Genomic DNA, 12,672 nt, shown 5'->3' with positions numbered 1-12,672 from the left:
ACTGAGGTAGTATGGGCTGAGGTTAGAACCAGGAAAGGAGAGGTCACCCTGTTGGGAGTTTTCTATAGGCCTCCGAAAAGTTCCAGAGATGTAGAGGAAAAGATTGCAAAGATGATTCTGGATAGGAGCGAAAGTAACAGGATAGTTGTTATGGGGGACTTTAACTTTCCAAATATTGACTGGAAACGCTATAGTTCGAGTACTTCAGATCGGTCAGTTTTTGTCCAATGTGTGCAGGAGGGTTTCCTGACACAGTATGTAGATAGGCCAACAAGAGGCGAGGCCACATTGGATTTGGTACTGGGTAATGAACCAGGCCAGGTGTTAGATTTGGAGGTAGGTGAGCACTTTGGTGATAGTGACCACAATTCGGTTACGTTTACATTAGCGATGGAAAGGGATCGGTATATAACGCAGGGCAAGAGTTATAGCTGGGGGAAAGGCAATTATGAGGCGATGACGCAAGATTTAGGATGCATAGGATGGAGAAGGAAACTGCAGGGGCTGGGCACAATTGAAATGTGGAGCTTGTTCAAGGAACAGCTACTGCGTGTCCTTGAGAAGTATGTACCTGTCAGGCAGGGAGGAAGTGGTCGAGCGAGGGAACCGTGGTTTAGTAAAGAAGTTGAATCTCTTGTCAAGAGGAAGAAGGAGGCTTATGTGGAGATGAGGCGTTAAGGCTCAGTTAGGGCGCTTGAGAGTTACAAGTTAGCCAGGAAGGACCGAAAGAGAGAGCTAAGAAGAGCCAGGAGGGGACATGAGAAGTCTTTAGCAGGTAGGATCAAGGAAAACCCTAAAGCTTTCTATAGGTATGTCAGGAATAAAAGAATGACTAGAGTAAGATTGGGGCCGGTCAAGGACAGTAGTGGGAAGTTGTGCGTGGAGTCCGAAGAGATAGGAGAGGTGCTAAATGAATATTTTTTGTCAGTATTCACACAGGAAAAAGACAATGTAGTCGAGGAGAATACTGAGATACAGTCTATTAGACTAGATGGGATTGAGGTTCATAAGGAGGAGGTGTTAGCAATTCTGGAAGGAATGAAAATAGATAAGTCCCCTGGGCCGGATGGGATTTATCCTAGGATTCTCTGGGAAGCTAGAGAGGAGATTGCAGAGCCTTTGGCCTTGATCTTTATGTCGTCATTGTCTTCAGGAATAGTGCCAGAAGACTGGAGACTAGCAACTGTTGTCCCCTTGTTCAAGAAGGGGAGTAGAGACAACCCTGGTAATTATAGACCAGTGAGCCTTACTTCGGTTGTGGGTAAAGTGTTGGAAAGGATTATAAGAGATAGGATTTATAATCATCTCGAAAGGAATAATTTGATTAGGGATAGTCAACACGGTTTTGTGAAGGGTAGGTCGTGCCTCACAAACCTTATTGAGTTCTTTGAGAAGATGACCAAACAGGTGGATGAGGATAAAGCGGTTGATGTGGTGTATAGGGATTTCAGTAAAGCGTTTGATAAAGTTCCCCATGGTAGGCTATTGCAGAAAATACGGAGGCATGGGATTGAGGGTGATTTAGCGGTTTGGATCAGAAATTGGCTAGCTGTAAGAAGACAGAGGGTGGTGGTTGATGGGAAATGTTCATCCTGGAGTTCAGTTACTAGTGGTGTACCTCAAGGATCCGTTTTGGGGCCACTGCTGTTTGTCATTTTTATAAATGACCTGGATGAGGGCGTAGAAGGATGGGTTAGTAAATTTGCGGATGACACCAAAGTTGGTGGAGTTGTGGATAGTGCGGAAGGATGTTGCAGGTTACAGAGGGACATAGATAAGCTGCAGAGCTGGGCTGAGAGGTGGCAAATGGAGTTTAATGCGGAAAAGTGTGAGGTGATTCACTTTGGAAGGAGTAACAGGAATACAGAATACTGGGCTAATGGTAAGATTCTTGGTAGTGTGGATGAGCAGAAAGATCTCGGTGTCCATATGCATAGATCACTGAAAGTTGCCACCCAGGTTGATAGCGTTGTTAAGAAGGTGTACAGTATGTTAGGTTTTATTGGTAGAGGGATTGAGTTTCGGAGCCATGAGGTCATATTGCAGCTGTACAAAACTCTGGTGCGGCCGCACTTGGAGTATTGCGTACAGTCCTGGTCACCGCATTATAGGAAGGATGTGGAAGCATTGGAAAGGGTGCAGAGGAGATTTACCAGGATGTTGCCTGGTATGGAGGGAAGGTCTTATGAGGAAAGGCTGAGGGTCTTGAGGCTGTTTTCGTTAGAGAGAAGAAGGTTAAGAGGTGACTTGATAGAGACATACAAGATGATCAGAGGATTAGATAGGGTGGACAGTGGGAGCCTTTTTCCTGGGATGGTGATGGCTAGCACGAGGGGACATAGCTTTAAATTGAGGGGTGTTAGATATAGGACAGATGTCAGAGGTAGGTTCTTTACTCAGAGAGTAGTAAGGGCGTGGAATGCCTTGCCTGCAAAAATAGTTGTCTCGCCAACTTTAAGGGCATTTAAATGGTCATTGGATAAACATATGGATGATAATGGAATAGTTTAGGTTAGATGGGCTTCAGATTGGTTTCACAGGTCGGCGCAACATCAAGGGCCGAAGGGCCTGTACTGCGCTGTATTGTTCTATGTTCTATGTTCTATGTTCTATCTCTATCAAGACTGCCTCCAACCTTGTAGCTTCAAAGAAAACTACCCAAGCTTATCCAGTCTCTCTTCATCGCTGAAATGCTCCATCCCAGGCAACATCCTGGTGATTCTCCTCTGCACCCCCTACAGTGGAATCGCATCCTTCCTATGGTGTGGTAACCAGGACTGCACACAGTACTGCAGCTGTGGCTTAACCAAAGTCCCGTACAGCTCCAACATAACCTCCCTGTTCTTATAATCTATGACTTGACTGTTAAATGCAAGCATCTCGTATGCCTCCTTAACTAACTAATTAACCTGACCTTCAGGTATCTGTGGACGAGCACCCCAAGATCCACCTGTTCCTCTGACCTTCCTGGTGTCCTGTCATTCATTGAGTACTCCCTTCTTTTGTTCCTTCTTGCAAAGTGCATCACCTCACATTTATCAGGGTTGACTTCCATCTGCTACTAATCTGACCATCTGATCAATCTTGTTTATATCTTCCTCTAACTTGAGACCTTCTTTCTCATTATTTAACGCCACAACCTTTAAAAAATACTTGGTAAATGCTTGAAATGTCATAACATTTAAAACTATGGGGGCTAAGTGCTGGAGAGTGGGGTTAGTGTAGACAGGCCAGTGCAGACTCAATGACTCTACGACTTTATCTCTATGTCCCAGTACATGAGTTACAAAAGAACAGTTACCATGAGACATGGATTGAAAAGATCACTCAAATGTTGGCTTTTATTTCAAAGGGGATGGAATATAAAAGAACAGAAGCATTGCTACAACTGTACAGGGCATTGATGAGATCACACCTAAAGTATTATGCGCAGTTTTGGTCTCCTTATTGAGACAACATGAATAGAAGGAATTCAGAGAAGGTTCATTATGCCAATCCTTGGAATAAAGGGGTTTCACTTAAGCCTCCAGCCCTACCCCTAACCCTATTGCAGGTTGGGCCTACATCCATTTGAATTGATGGGAATGAGGGGTGATCTCATTGAAACATACAAGTTCCTGCATGGACTTGAGACAGTGGATGCTGAGTGTAGTAACATTGGGTCAGCACTCAGGTAAGTTAAACTAACAGGTTTTATTGAACATAACACTGTCCATGAGAGAGGGTCTGGGGAAGCAGTTACATATTCTACCTGGTTCTGACATTATCATGATATAGCTCCTGATGTACATGTTCAGTAGTTACACTGGAAATGTTCATGACTTCCCGCATAACACACGAGAAGCATTTCACAGGTGCAAGGTCTGCTGCCATCATTTCCATCTAGATTCGGTTCTTTAGTTGCTCTCTTTAAAGAATACTAATTACGTTAGGGACTTTTTTCCTCTTCAGACATTCCCACAACAATCAAAAGTCCCACCTTCTTTCATCTTGCACATTTCATGATTAGATGATTGATGAGGATAGAGCAGTGGATGTTGTCCACATGGACTTTAACAAGGCCTTTGACAAGATCCCTCATGGCAGGCTGACACAAAAAGATGAAGACACATGGGATCCGTGGTGAGCTGATAAAATGAATATAGAACTGACTTAGTCATAGACAGACAGTAGCAGTGGAAGGGTGTTTTTCAGATTGGAGATCTGTGACCAGTGGTGTTCTGTGGGGATCAGTGCTGGGACCCCTGTTGTTTGTAATGTACATAAATGATTTGGAGGAGATGTAGATGATCTGATGAGTAAGTCTGCAGATGACACAAAGATTGGGGGAGCATCAAATAGTGAAGAGACTTGCCAAAGGATACAGCAAGGATATAAATAGGCTGGTGACTTGGGCGGAGAAATGGCAGATAGAGTTTAATCCAGACTAATGCAAGGTGATGCATTTTGGAACGTCTAATGCAGGAGGGATGTACACAGTAAATGTCAGAACGCTTAATAGCATTAACATACAGAGGGATTTATGCATACAGATCCATAGTTCCCTGAAAGTGGTAACACAAGTGAAGAAGGTCAAGAAGGTGCATGGCATGTTTGCCTCCATCAGTTGGGGCATAGAGTATAAAAATGGCAAGTCATGTTGTAGCTGTATAGAACTTTTGTTAGGCCACAAATGGAATATTGCATACAGAACTGGTTGCCACACTACCAAAAGGATATGAAGGCTTTGGAGAAGGTTCACAAAAAATTTACCAGGGTGTTGCCTGGTGTGGAGGGTATTAGCTATGAGGAGAGATTGGACAAACTTGGTTTGTTTTCACTGAATGTTAGAGGTTGAGGGGCGACCTGATGGAAGTTTATAGAATTATGAAAGGTTTGGCTAGAACAGATAGTCAGAGTCCTTTTTCCCAGGGTAGAAATGTCTATTACTTGGAGACAGAAGTTTAAGGTAAAAGGGATAAAGTTTAAAAGAGATGTGAGAGGCACGTTTCTTTTTTAACACAGAGGGTGATAAGTGCTTGGAATTTGCTGCCAGAGATCGTGGTGGAAACAGATACAATAGCAATGTTTAAGAGGTGTCTTGACAGATAACTGAATAGGCAGGGAATAGAGCACTCAGAGGCAAAAGGTTTTTAGTTTAGAAAGACACCACATGTCATAGCAGGCTTGGTGGGCTGAAGGGCCTGTTCCTGTACTGAAATGTTCTTTGTTCTATTTTGTTACTGTTTGTATTTGTTGGTGCCTTTTCCTGCTCTCCCTATAATCGTGGCATCCCGCCAAACACTAGCTCCTCTGACACACGTGACTCATAACAACAAATATCCTTATCCTGTTCTTCAGTTTCACTGTGGCCATAGTCAGCCATTCCTTTATGTGTCATAATCTGCTCCTTGTAATTGTCCACATGTTGCGGTGTGGACAGCGCCTGATCACTCTATGTTGCTAGTGCAGACTCTGTAAATGTACAATCAGCTCAATTAACTGTGAGCAATGCTCTTAAAACAGTTTGATTATTGCCAAGTTGTAAAATTTCTGTTTTTCCATCACTAGCTATAACATTCCCATGACCTTACCCCTTTTTCTGCCCTTCTCTTTTGTACATATAATGTGCCCAGAATTAAAATTTATACCTGATGGCCTTAAACGATACTCACCAAATTTTCTCTCAAACCTTAGGCTTAAACAATGCTCTTTTCCCTGCATGCAGGACATCCAGGTACTCAGAAAAAGTGGGGCAAATTGTACTTCTTTCCCAAGCTAGGTAGATCAGTGACACATTTTTGACAGACCAATATCAGTATGTTGAATGAGTTAACAAGACTCCCAGAGGTTTACAAAGGTCTTATTGTAATCTATAGTTTAGCAAAAATACTAATTTTCATTTTCCCTTTGGGATTCTTTCTAGTCCAGATGTCAAACCCTCACTCAGGAAGAACCCAGTTGTTTCTTTTCATATAAAAACCCAGCTCTTTTGTTTAAAAGAAAATCAGCCCTGTTGAGAAATATTTTACACAGCTCTGGAGCAGGTAGGACTTGGAGCCTGACCTCCAGCGTAAAGGTAGAGACATTCCCAATGTGTCACAAGACCCTAAGATCCCAGCTCTTTTTTTTCCCTCAGAAATACACAGGTTGATGACAAAATGTTTATTGTGCAAGAACTATGGATCAGGAAAATCTGCCTGCAGTAATTTATATTCAGGCACAGCAAAGAAAAATATGTGATAACAAGGTGTAGAGCTGGATGAACACAGCAGGCCAAGTAGCATCAGAGGAGCAGGAAAGCTGACGTTTCGGGCCTAGACCCTTCTTCAGAAAATCTGTGCCTGAACTGGAGTCAGAATAATCTGCAACAAGGGAGATAGCATCTCATTCAGAGTAATCACAGCCTCAGAGTGTGGGGAATTGTGAGCTTCTCCCTTCAAACTGCTGATATTCTCTACAGTTGTACAGTCTGGAGCACAATACCTTTGATCGAGTCCATTTGTCATTTCCAGTCTGGAATCCATTTTTCTGCTGAGCAAGAGCAACTGCTGTTTTTGCCTTTCTGATTTCCATTGGATTATTCCAAGGTTACTTTCAGCAAAATTGTGTGGTGTGGGTACAGATCTGGTTGTTAATATTTTATTTATTTCTAGTATTTACAGTTCTTTTTTTCCCAAGGTCTCGCCAGCCTTCTCTCCAAATGTGACTTGGGATGATGCAAACCAGGACCATGAGGTGATCTCCTCCTGTTTCATTCTTTGCTTGTCCTCCTAAGAAACCAGAAGTGGAATTTCAGAACTGAAGACAGGTGTTAATCCTTCTTAGACTCCTGAACCAGTAGGATACTGAGAGATGCGTTGTTCCAGAGAGCTTCATTTTTCTCTTCCACCTCTTTTGACATACAGTCAGAGTCATAGGGTTGTACAGCATGAAAATAGACCCTTCAGTCCAACTCATCCATGCCAACCAGATACCCTAAATTAATCTCGTTCCATTTGCCAGCATTTGGCCCATATCTCTCTAAACTCTTCCTATTCATGTGCCTATTCAGATCCCTTTTAAATGTTGTAATAGTACCAGCCTCTACCACTTCTTCTGGCAGCTCATTCCATACACGCACTACTCTTTGCATGAAAAAGTGTCTCCTTAGGTTCCTTTTATATCTTTCCCCTCTCATCTTAAGCCTATGCCCTCTAGTTTTGGAACACCCTACTTGGAAAAAGACCTTGGCTATTCACCCAATCTATGCCTTTCATGATTTTATAAACCTCTATAAGGTCACACCTCAACCTCCGAAGCTCCAGGGAAAATAGCCTCAGCCTATTCAGCCTCTCCCTATATATAGCTCAAACACTCTAACCCTAGGAATATCCTGGTAAATCTGTTCTGTACCCTTTCAAGTTTAACAACATCTTTCCAATAGCAGGAAGACCAGAACTGAATGCAGTATTCCAAATGTGGCCTAACCACTGGCAGCAAATTATACTCCAACTCAATCTGCAACCACAGATCTTTGATTCTTCCATTATAGAGCTTCAACTCTGGTTCAATGGAGAGTGCATACCAGGAGCAGCACCATGCATACTTAAAAATGAGGTGCTGATCTGGTGAAGCTACAATACAGTTACTTGCATGCCAAGCAACATAAGCAGCAAGTGATGGACAGAGCCAAATGATTCCACAACCAAAAGATTGGATCTGACTCTGCAGTTCTGCCACATTGAGTTTCGAATTGTGTTGTACAATTAAGTAATTCACAGGAAATCTTCTCATCCGGAATTTCTTAACAAGCATGCTAATAATGGAAGGTACTTTCTCGGCATTCTGCATCTCCTGGATGTTGGACAGGGTGGAAATGGTAATCTTCAGCCTCTCCTGGTCTCTGACTCCATGTTCCAGCTTACACATGCATCTGTCTCCAATTTCTCTTCATGCTCAGTTGTTAAGAATTTCTCATTGTTCATCATTCCTCTTTGTACCATGTTCCACTCACTGATCCACAGTCACAAACAAAACCAGAAAGTCCTGGAGAAACTCAGCAGGAGATTCAGTTGAAATTGCAGTTCTGAAGATGGGTCACTGGACTCAAAACATTAACTCTGCTTTCTACTCTACAGATGTTGTAGAGCAACTGAAAGTGCTGGAGAAACTCAGCAGGTCTGGCAGCATCTGTCAGATTCCTCATCATTCCAACACTCAGGGCCCCGGGCCTGCTGCACAGGTGTGCCCTCGCTGTGATGATTCCCAAATCCCAGCTCTTCCTCTTTATTTCCAGAAGTGCTTCCACGCACTACTGAACGTTTCTTACCCGCACCAATAAACCACTCACGTTAACTTTCTCCTTTATCTTCCACCAGGAAACCACTTGTGTTTCTGATTTAATTACAAATTCACATGCAAAACCCATCAGGGCAGTGAGGGGGAGACGGAGGGCACTAAATCAAAGTGGAGTTGGAAGAGGAGATAAAGCACTGTAGCCCCTGCGATGGCCATCTCTCTCTCTCTCTGTGAAAACATTGAGAGCATTAGTGGACACTGCATGCCAGTTTTTTCATTTTACGTTAACCCATTCAGACATATCTGGAGCAAGGTGGGACCTGAACGTGGGCCTTGCTGGTTAGAAGCAGAGACACTACCACAAGAGCCACCCCCGAGAACCCAGCATTTTTTTAACATCCAGAAGTGCTCTTACATGTTAGGGGTGGCACAGTGGTTAGCACTGCTGCCTCACAGCGCTAGGGACCCGGGTTCGATTTCAGCCTCGGGTGACTGTCCGTGTGGAGTTTGCACATTCTCCCTGTGTCTGCGTGGGTTTCCTCCGGGTGCTCCGGTTTCCTCCCACAGTCCAAAGATTTGTAGGTTAGGTGGATTGGCCATGCTAAAATTGCCTGTAGTGTTCAGGGATGTGTAGATTAGGTGGTTTATAGGGGGATGGGTCTGGGTGGGATGCTCTGAGGTTCGGTGTGGACTTGTTGGGCCGAACGGCCTGTTTCCACACTGTAGGGATTCTATGTCCATTACTCACCAACAGGAAATCACTCATATTCCCAGTTGATTCATTTATGTGCAAAGCCTATTAAGGGAAATGTAAACTGTCAAAGGTGAGGGAAAGGGGAAGGGTAAGAACCTTTTCTCTCATCACCAAATCACATTGACTTTTATTTCTCCATCCATTAAACACCACTGTAAATCACTGTGGATAATTGAGAAGCTTGTTAAGGACAATGTTAGCCATCAACAGTTGAAGGAAAGGTAGGGAGAGCAGGAAGGGAATAAATCAAAATGAAATTGGAAGGAAAAATAAAGCATTCTACACACTATGGTGCTTATCTTTCTCTAAAGGCATCGAGGATATTAATGGACACCACATGTTCCATCTCCGAGGACACCCGGGCATGATTGTAGGAAACCCAGCTCTTTTGTCTCTTTCTTTTTCTATCCAGAAGTTTATCACTCACAACTGAATGGCTTTCCCATGACCAATTCACCATTCCTTTTTAAAACTATTAACCATCACAAGCAAATCACCAGTTAGCTAGTTAGACATCTACATGCAAAGCCCAGTACAAGTGATGCAAACCATCAAAGTGGGAGAGGGGTAGGGACAGCTGGAAGAGGCAAAGAACCCAGCTCTTGAACTCAAAGTCCAATTAGGATTACTTGCTCTCAGTCAACTCTGGAGTTATTCCGGTTTACTCTTAATGAGATCTACATTTCTTGTACTGACAGCACAGTTTAATGTTACTAACTCATGATCTGGAGGCTAATATTTTGGGAACTCAGATTCAAATCCTAACACAGCAGCATTCAATTAATAAATCTGGAATATGAATCTAGTCTCAGTAATGATGACAATGAAACTGTCATCGACTGACGTAAAACAAAAACCCATCTGGTTCACTAATATCATTTAGAGAAGAAAATCTGTCTCCTTGACTGGTTACCATGTGACTCCAGATCCACAGCAATATGATTGACTCTTAAATGCCTTTGTAATATCCTAGCAAGCCACCCAGTTCAGGGGCAATTAGGGATAGGCAACAGATTTTGATCTTACCAATGGCTTTCGTTGGTTCTTATTATTTGGAGAATCCTCAGTAACATTTTAAAAAATCTACTCCACACACAGTTGACATGCATCCATAACACAGCACAAGTATTTGCAACTAGAACATTCATTACTGGGCTGAAGCTTCTTGTGACCAGTACATGTCCTTCTGCCTGATCAGTATTGCCCTGTTCCCCTTCTGTGTTTTGCATCATTTTGAAAACCTTGTTATTCTGTTTCTGACAACACGTTGTATGTCGATATATTGAATCACATGTAAAGCACCAGTGGAGCATTCCCCAGGCATTCCTCCTTACTTGAAAATAAGACAAAGAACTGCAGATGCTGGAGATCTGAAAGAAAAACAGAAATTGCTGGCAAAACTCAGTAGATTTGGCAGCATCCGTGCGGAGAAAGCAGAGTTAACATTTCGAGTCCAGTGACTCTTCTGTTCTGCCAGACCTGCTGAGTTTCACCATTAATTTCTGTTTGCATTTCAATCTTATCTTGTTCTCCTCCACTTCCTGTCATAACCACCAAATGTGTCTCTAAACTTTCTCCAGCAATTTCTGTTAAAATGTCTCTATCCTAACTTCTTCCATATTGACACTTACTCTTTTATTTGGGAGTTCTCAAAATGCTGCTACAGTTGAATCCCTTTTGTGTATTGTTGCTCAATGTTCCTTTTGTGCCATGAAGACCACTGAAAATGTATGTTTTCCCAGGACTTCTTTTTTGTTCAGGCTTCCACATCTGTTCTAATTCATCAATTTAAAGGCAAGCACTAGCTTATGAATCTCCAAGTAGATTTTTTTTCAATACTACATGTAGTTCATTAAATTCTATTATATATTCTTTCAAAGAGTATCCATCTAGCTGCCTAAATTTATCAAAGTCTGACTACTCCTCATTTAATAGGTCATCCTTATAAATTTTGTCCATAATATTTAATAGAATTTCCAAGTACTACCTCAGTGTCCAATTGTTGAGCATCTAGCTCTGAGAATACTTTACATCTAATTTTTCTTCTGATAGAAAAAGACAGTGTCATGGTTGTAGCTTGCTTCCTTTTCAGTAACAACATAACACGTGCCCAAATATATACTTCCCTTTTCCAATGATTGTATGGTTCAGCTTCACAAACATTGCACTTGATTACAGCTATTTTTTCCCCAAAGTAACTCCAAACTTCTGTCTCTACCTTTAGGCAATCATCCTCTGTTACCACTGTAAATAAATTCCAAACCATTTGGTGAGATTAATATCCTTCTTCAGAAATGGGAGAGGGGAAGGGGGAAGGGAAATAAATTTATTTCAGAGCCCCCTTCCCCTCCCCCATTTCTGAAGAAGGGTCCAGACCCAAAATGTCAGCTTTCCTGCTCCTCTGATGCTGCCTGGCCTGCTGTGTTCCTCCAGCTTCACACCTTGTTATCTCAGACTTCAGCATCGGCAGTTCCTACTATCTCCTACGGAGGTATATTTCAAAGCATTGCACCAAATGGAATGGTATACAAGGAGGCTTTATCCCATGGTATTGTACTCAGGACACTGTACCCCAAGAAACCATATCCCAGCCAGTTATGGCACTTTCAGCAACATAGTGATCAAGTAAAGTAAAACTGCTATGAAGAAACATTGAGATTTAGCTGTTGGATGTAGAGTTCCTCATAGTTACTTACTGCATATTTTGTCTGTACAGTGTCCCAGTAATACCCACTGTTGTTCGAAGCCGCTTAATTTTCTTATTTTTTTTGATATGTTGCAGAATAACAGCTAGAGTGGCTGAACAGAGAGTGGCTGAACGAAGTGAGACGATTTTGCAAATTTGCTTAACAGCGACGCCATCTTCTTCAGAAGGCTCCAGTTCCAGATTCTTTAGCATCTCCATTGCACTTTCCAGACCTGTATTGTAACTGAAGGAATTGACACAGAAATAATGAAATATTAGTATTGATTATGCGGAAATAGTGACTATGACATGGATTCCTCACAAGCATGCTAGCAGCTCCCCAAATACCTTACCTTTCATTTCCAAATGACATGACTGCAACAGTCTTCACTTAGCTCATCATCTCCATTCTTTTGTTGAATGCCACAGTGAAAATGACAGGGCATTAGAGTAACACAGTACAGACAGCCCACAGACAGACAAATGACAATTTATTCCCACCACACATCACACTTTCACCTATTAGGTTATAAAGTTCAGTTCATAGGTGGATAATTAGCTGTGAACAAAAATCTGGCAGACGAAGTATAATAATGAGAAAATGTGAAGTTCCTCACTTTGGTAGGAAGAAGACAAAACACAGAGTATTACTTAAATGATTATCACAAGTGCACAATTCCAAGGTGCATAGTGAACTCTATGTTCAAATCCATGAGCAACAAGAAGTTAGTATGCCATACAGTGTATAATTAAACAGACTAAAGGGATGTTTTCCTTTATCGTGAAACAAATTAAACATAAAAGTAAGGAAGTTATGTTTCATTTTACAGGCATTGGTGAGACCGCATCTCAAATACTATGTGCAGTTTGGTCCCTTTATTTAAAGAAGGAGGTAAATGTGATGGAGGTGGGTTAGAGCAGTTTACTGGATTGATACCATCAATGAGCGGGTTGTCTTATTAGGATAGGCTGG

General features: G+C 42.2%; 1 protein-coding gene across 1 annotated transcript in view; it reads right to left on the bottom strand.

Annotated features, from left to right (window-relative positions):
- Positions 1-12,672, bottom strand: part of LOC109912598 (hexokinase-1) — a 240,029-nt gene that overhangs the window by 195,526 nt on the left and 31,831 nt on the right. Inside the window, exon 8 of the mRNA XM_048608741.1 lies at positions 11,710-11,943. Coding sequence (XP_048464698.1) covers positions 11,710-11,943 — 234 coding nt within the window. The remainder of the gene's footprint in view (positions 1-11,709; positions 11,944-12,672) is intronic.

Source organism: Rhincodon typus, chromosome 20, assembly GCF_021869965.1.
Source record: "Rhincodon typus isolate 14 chromosome 20, sRhiTyp1.1, whole genome shotgun sequence".
NCBI lineage: Eukaryota > Metazoa > Chordata > Chondrichthyes > Orectolobiformes > Rhincodontidae > Rhincodon > Rhincodon typus.
This window is presented reverse-complemented; position numbering and strand designations above follow the sequence as displayed.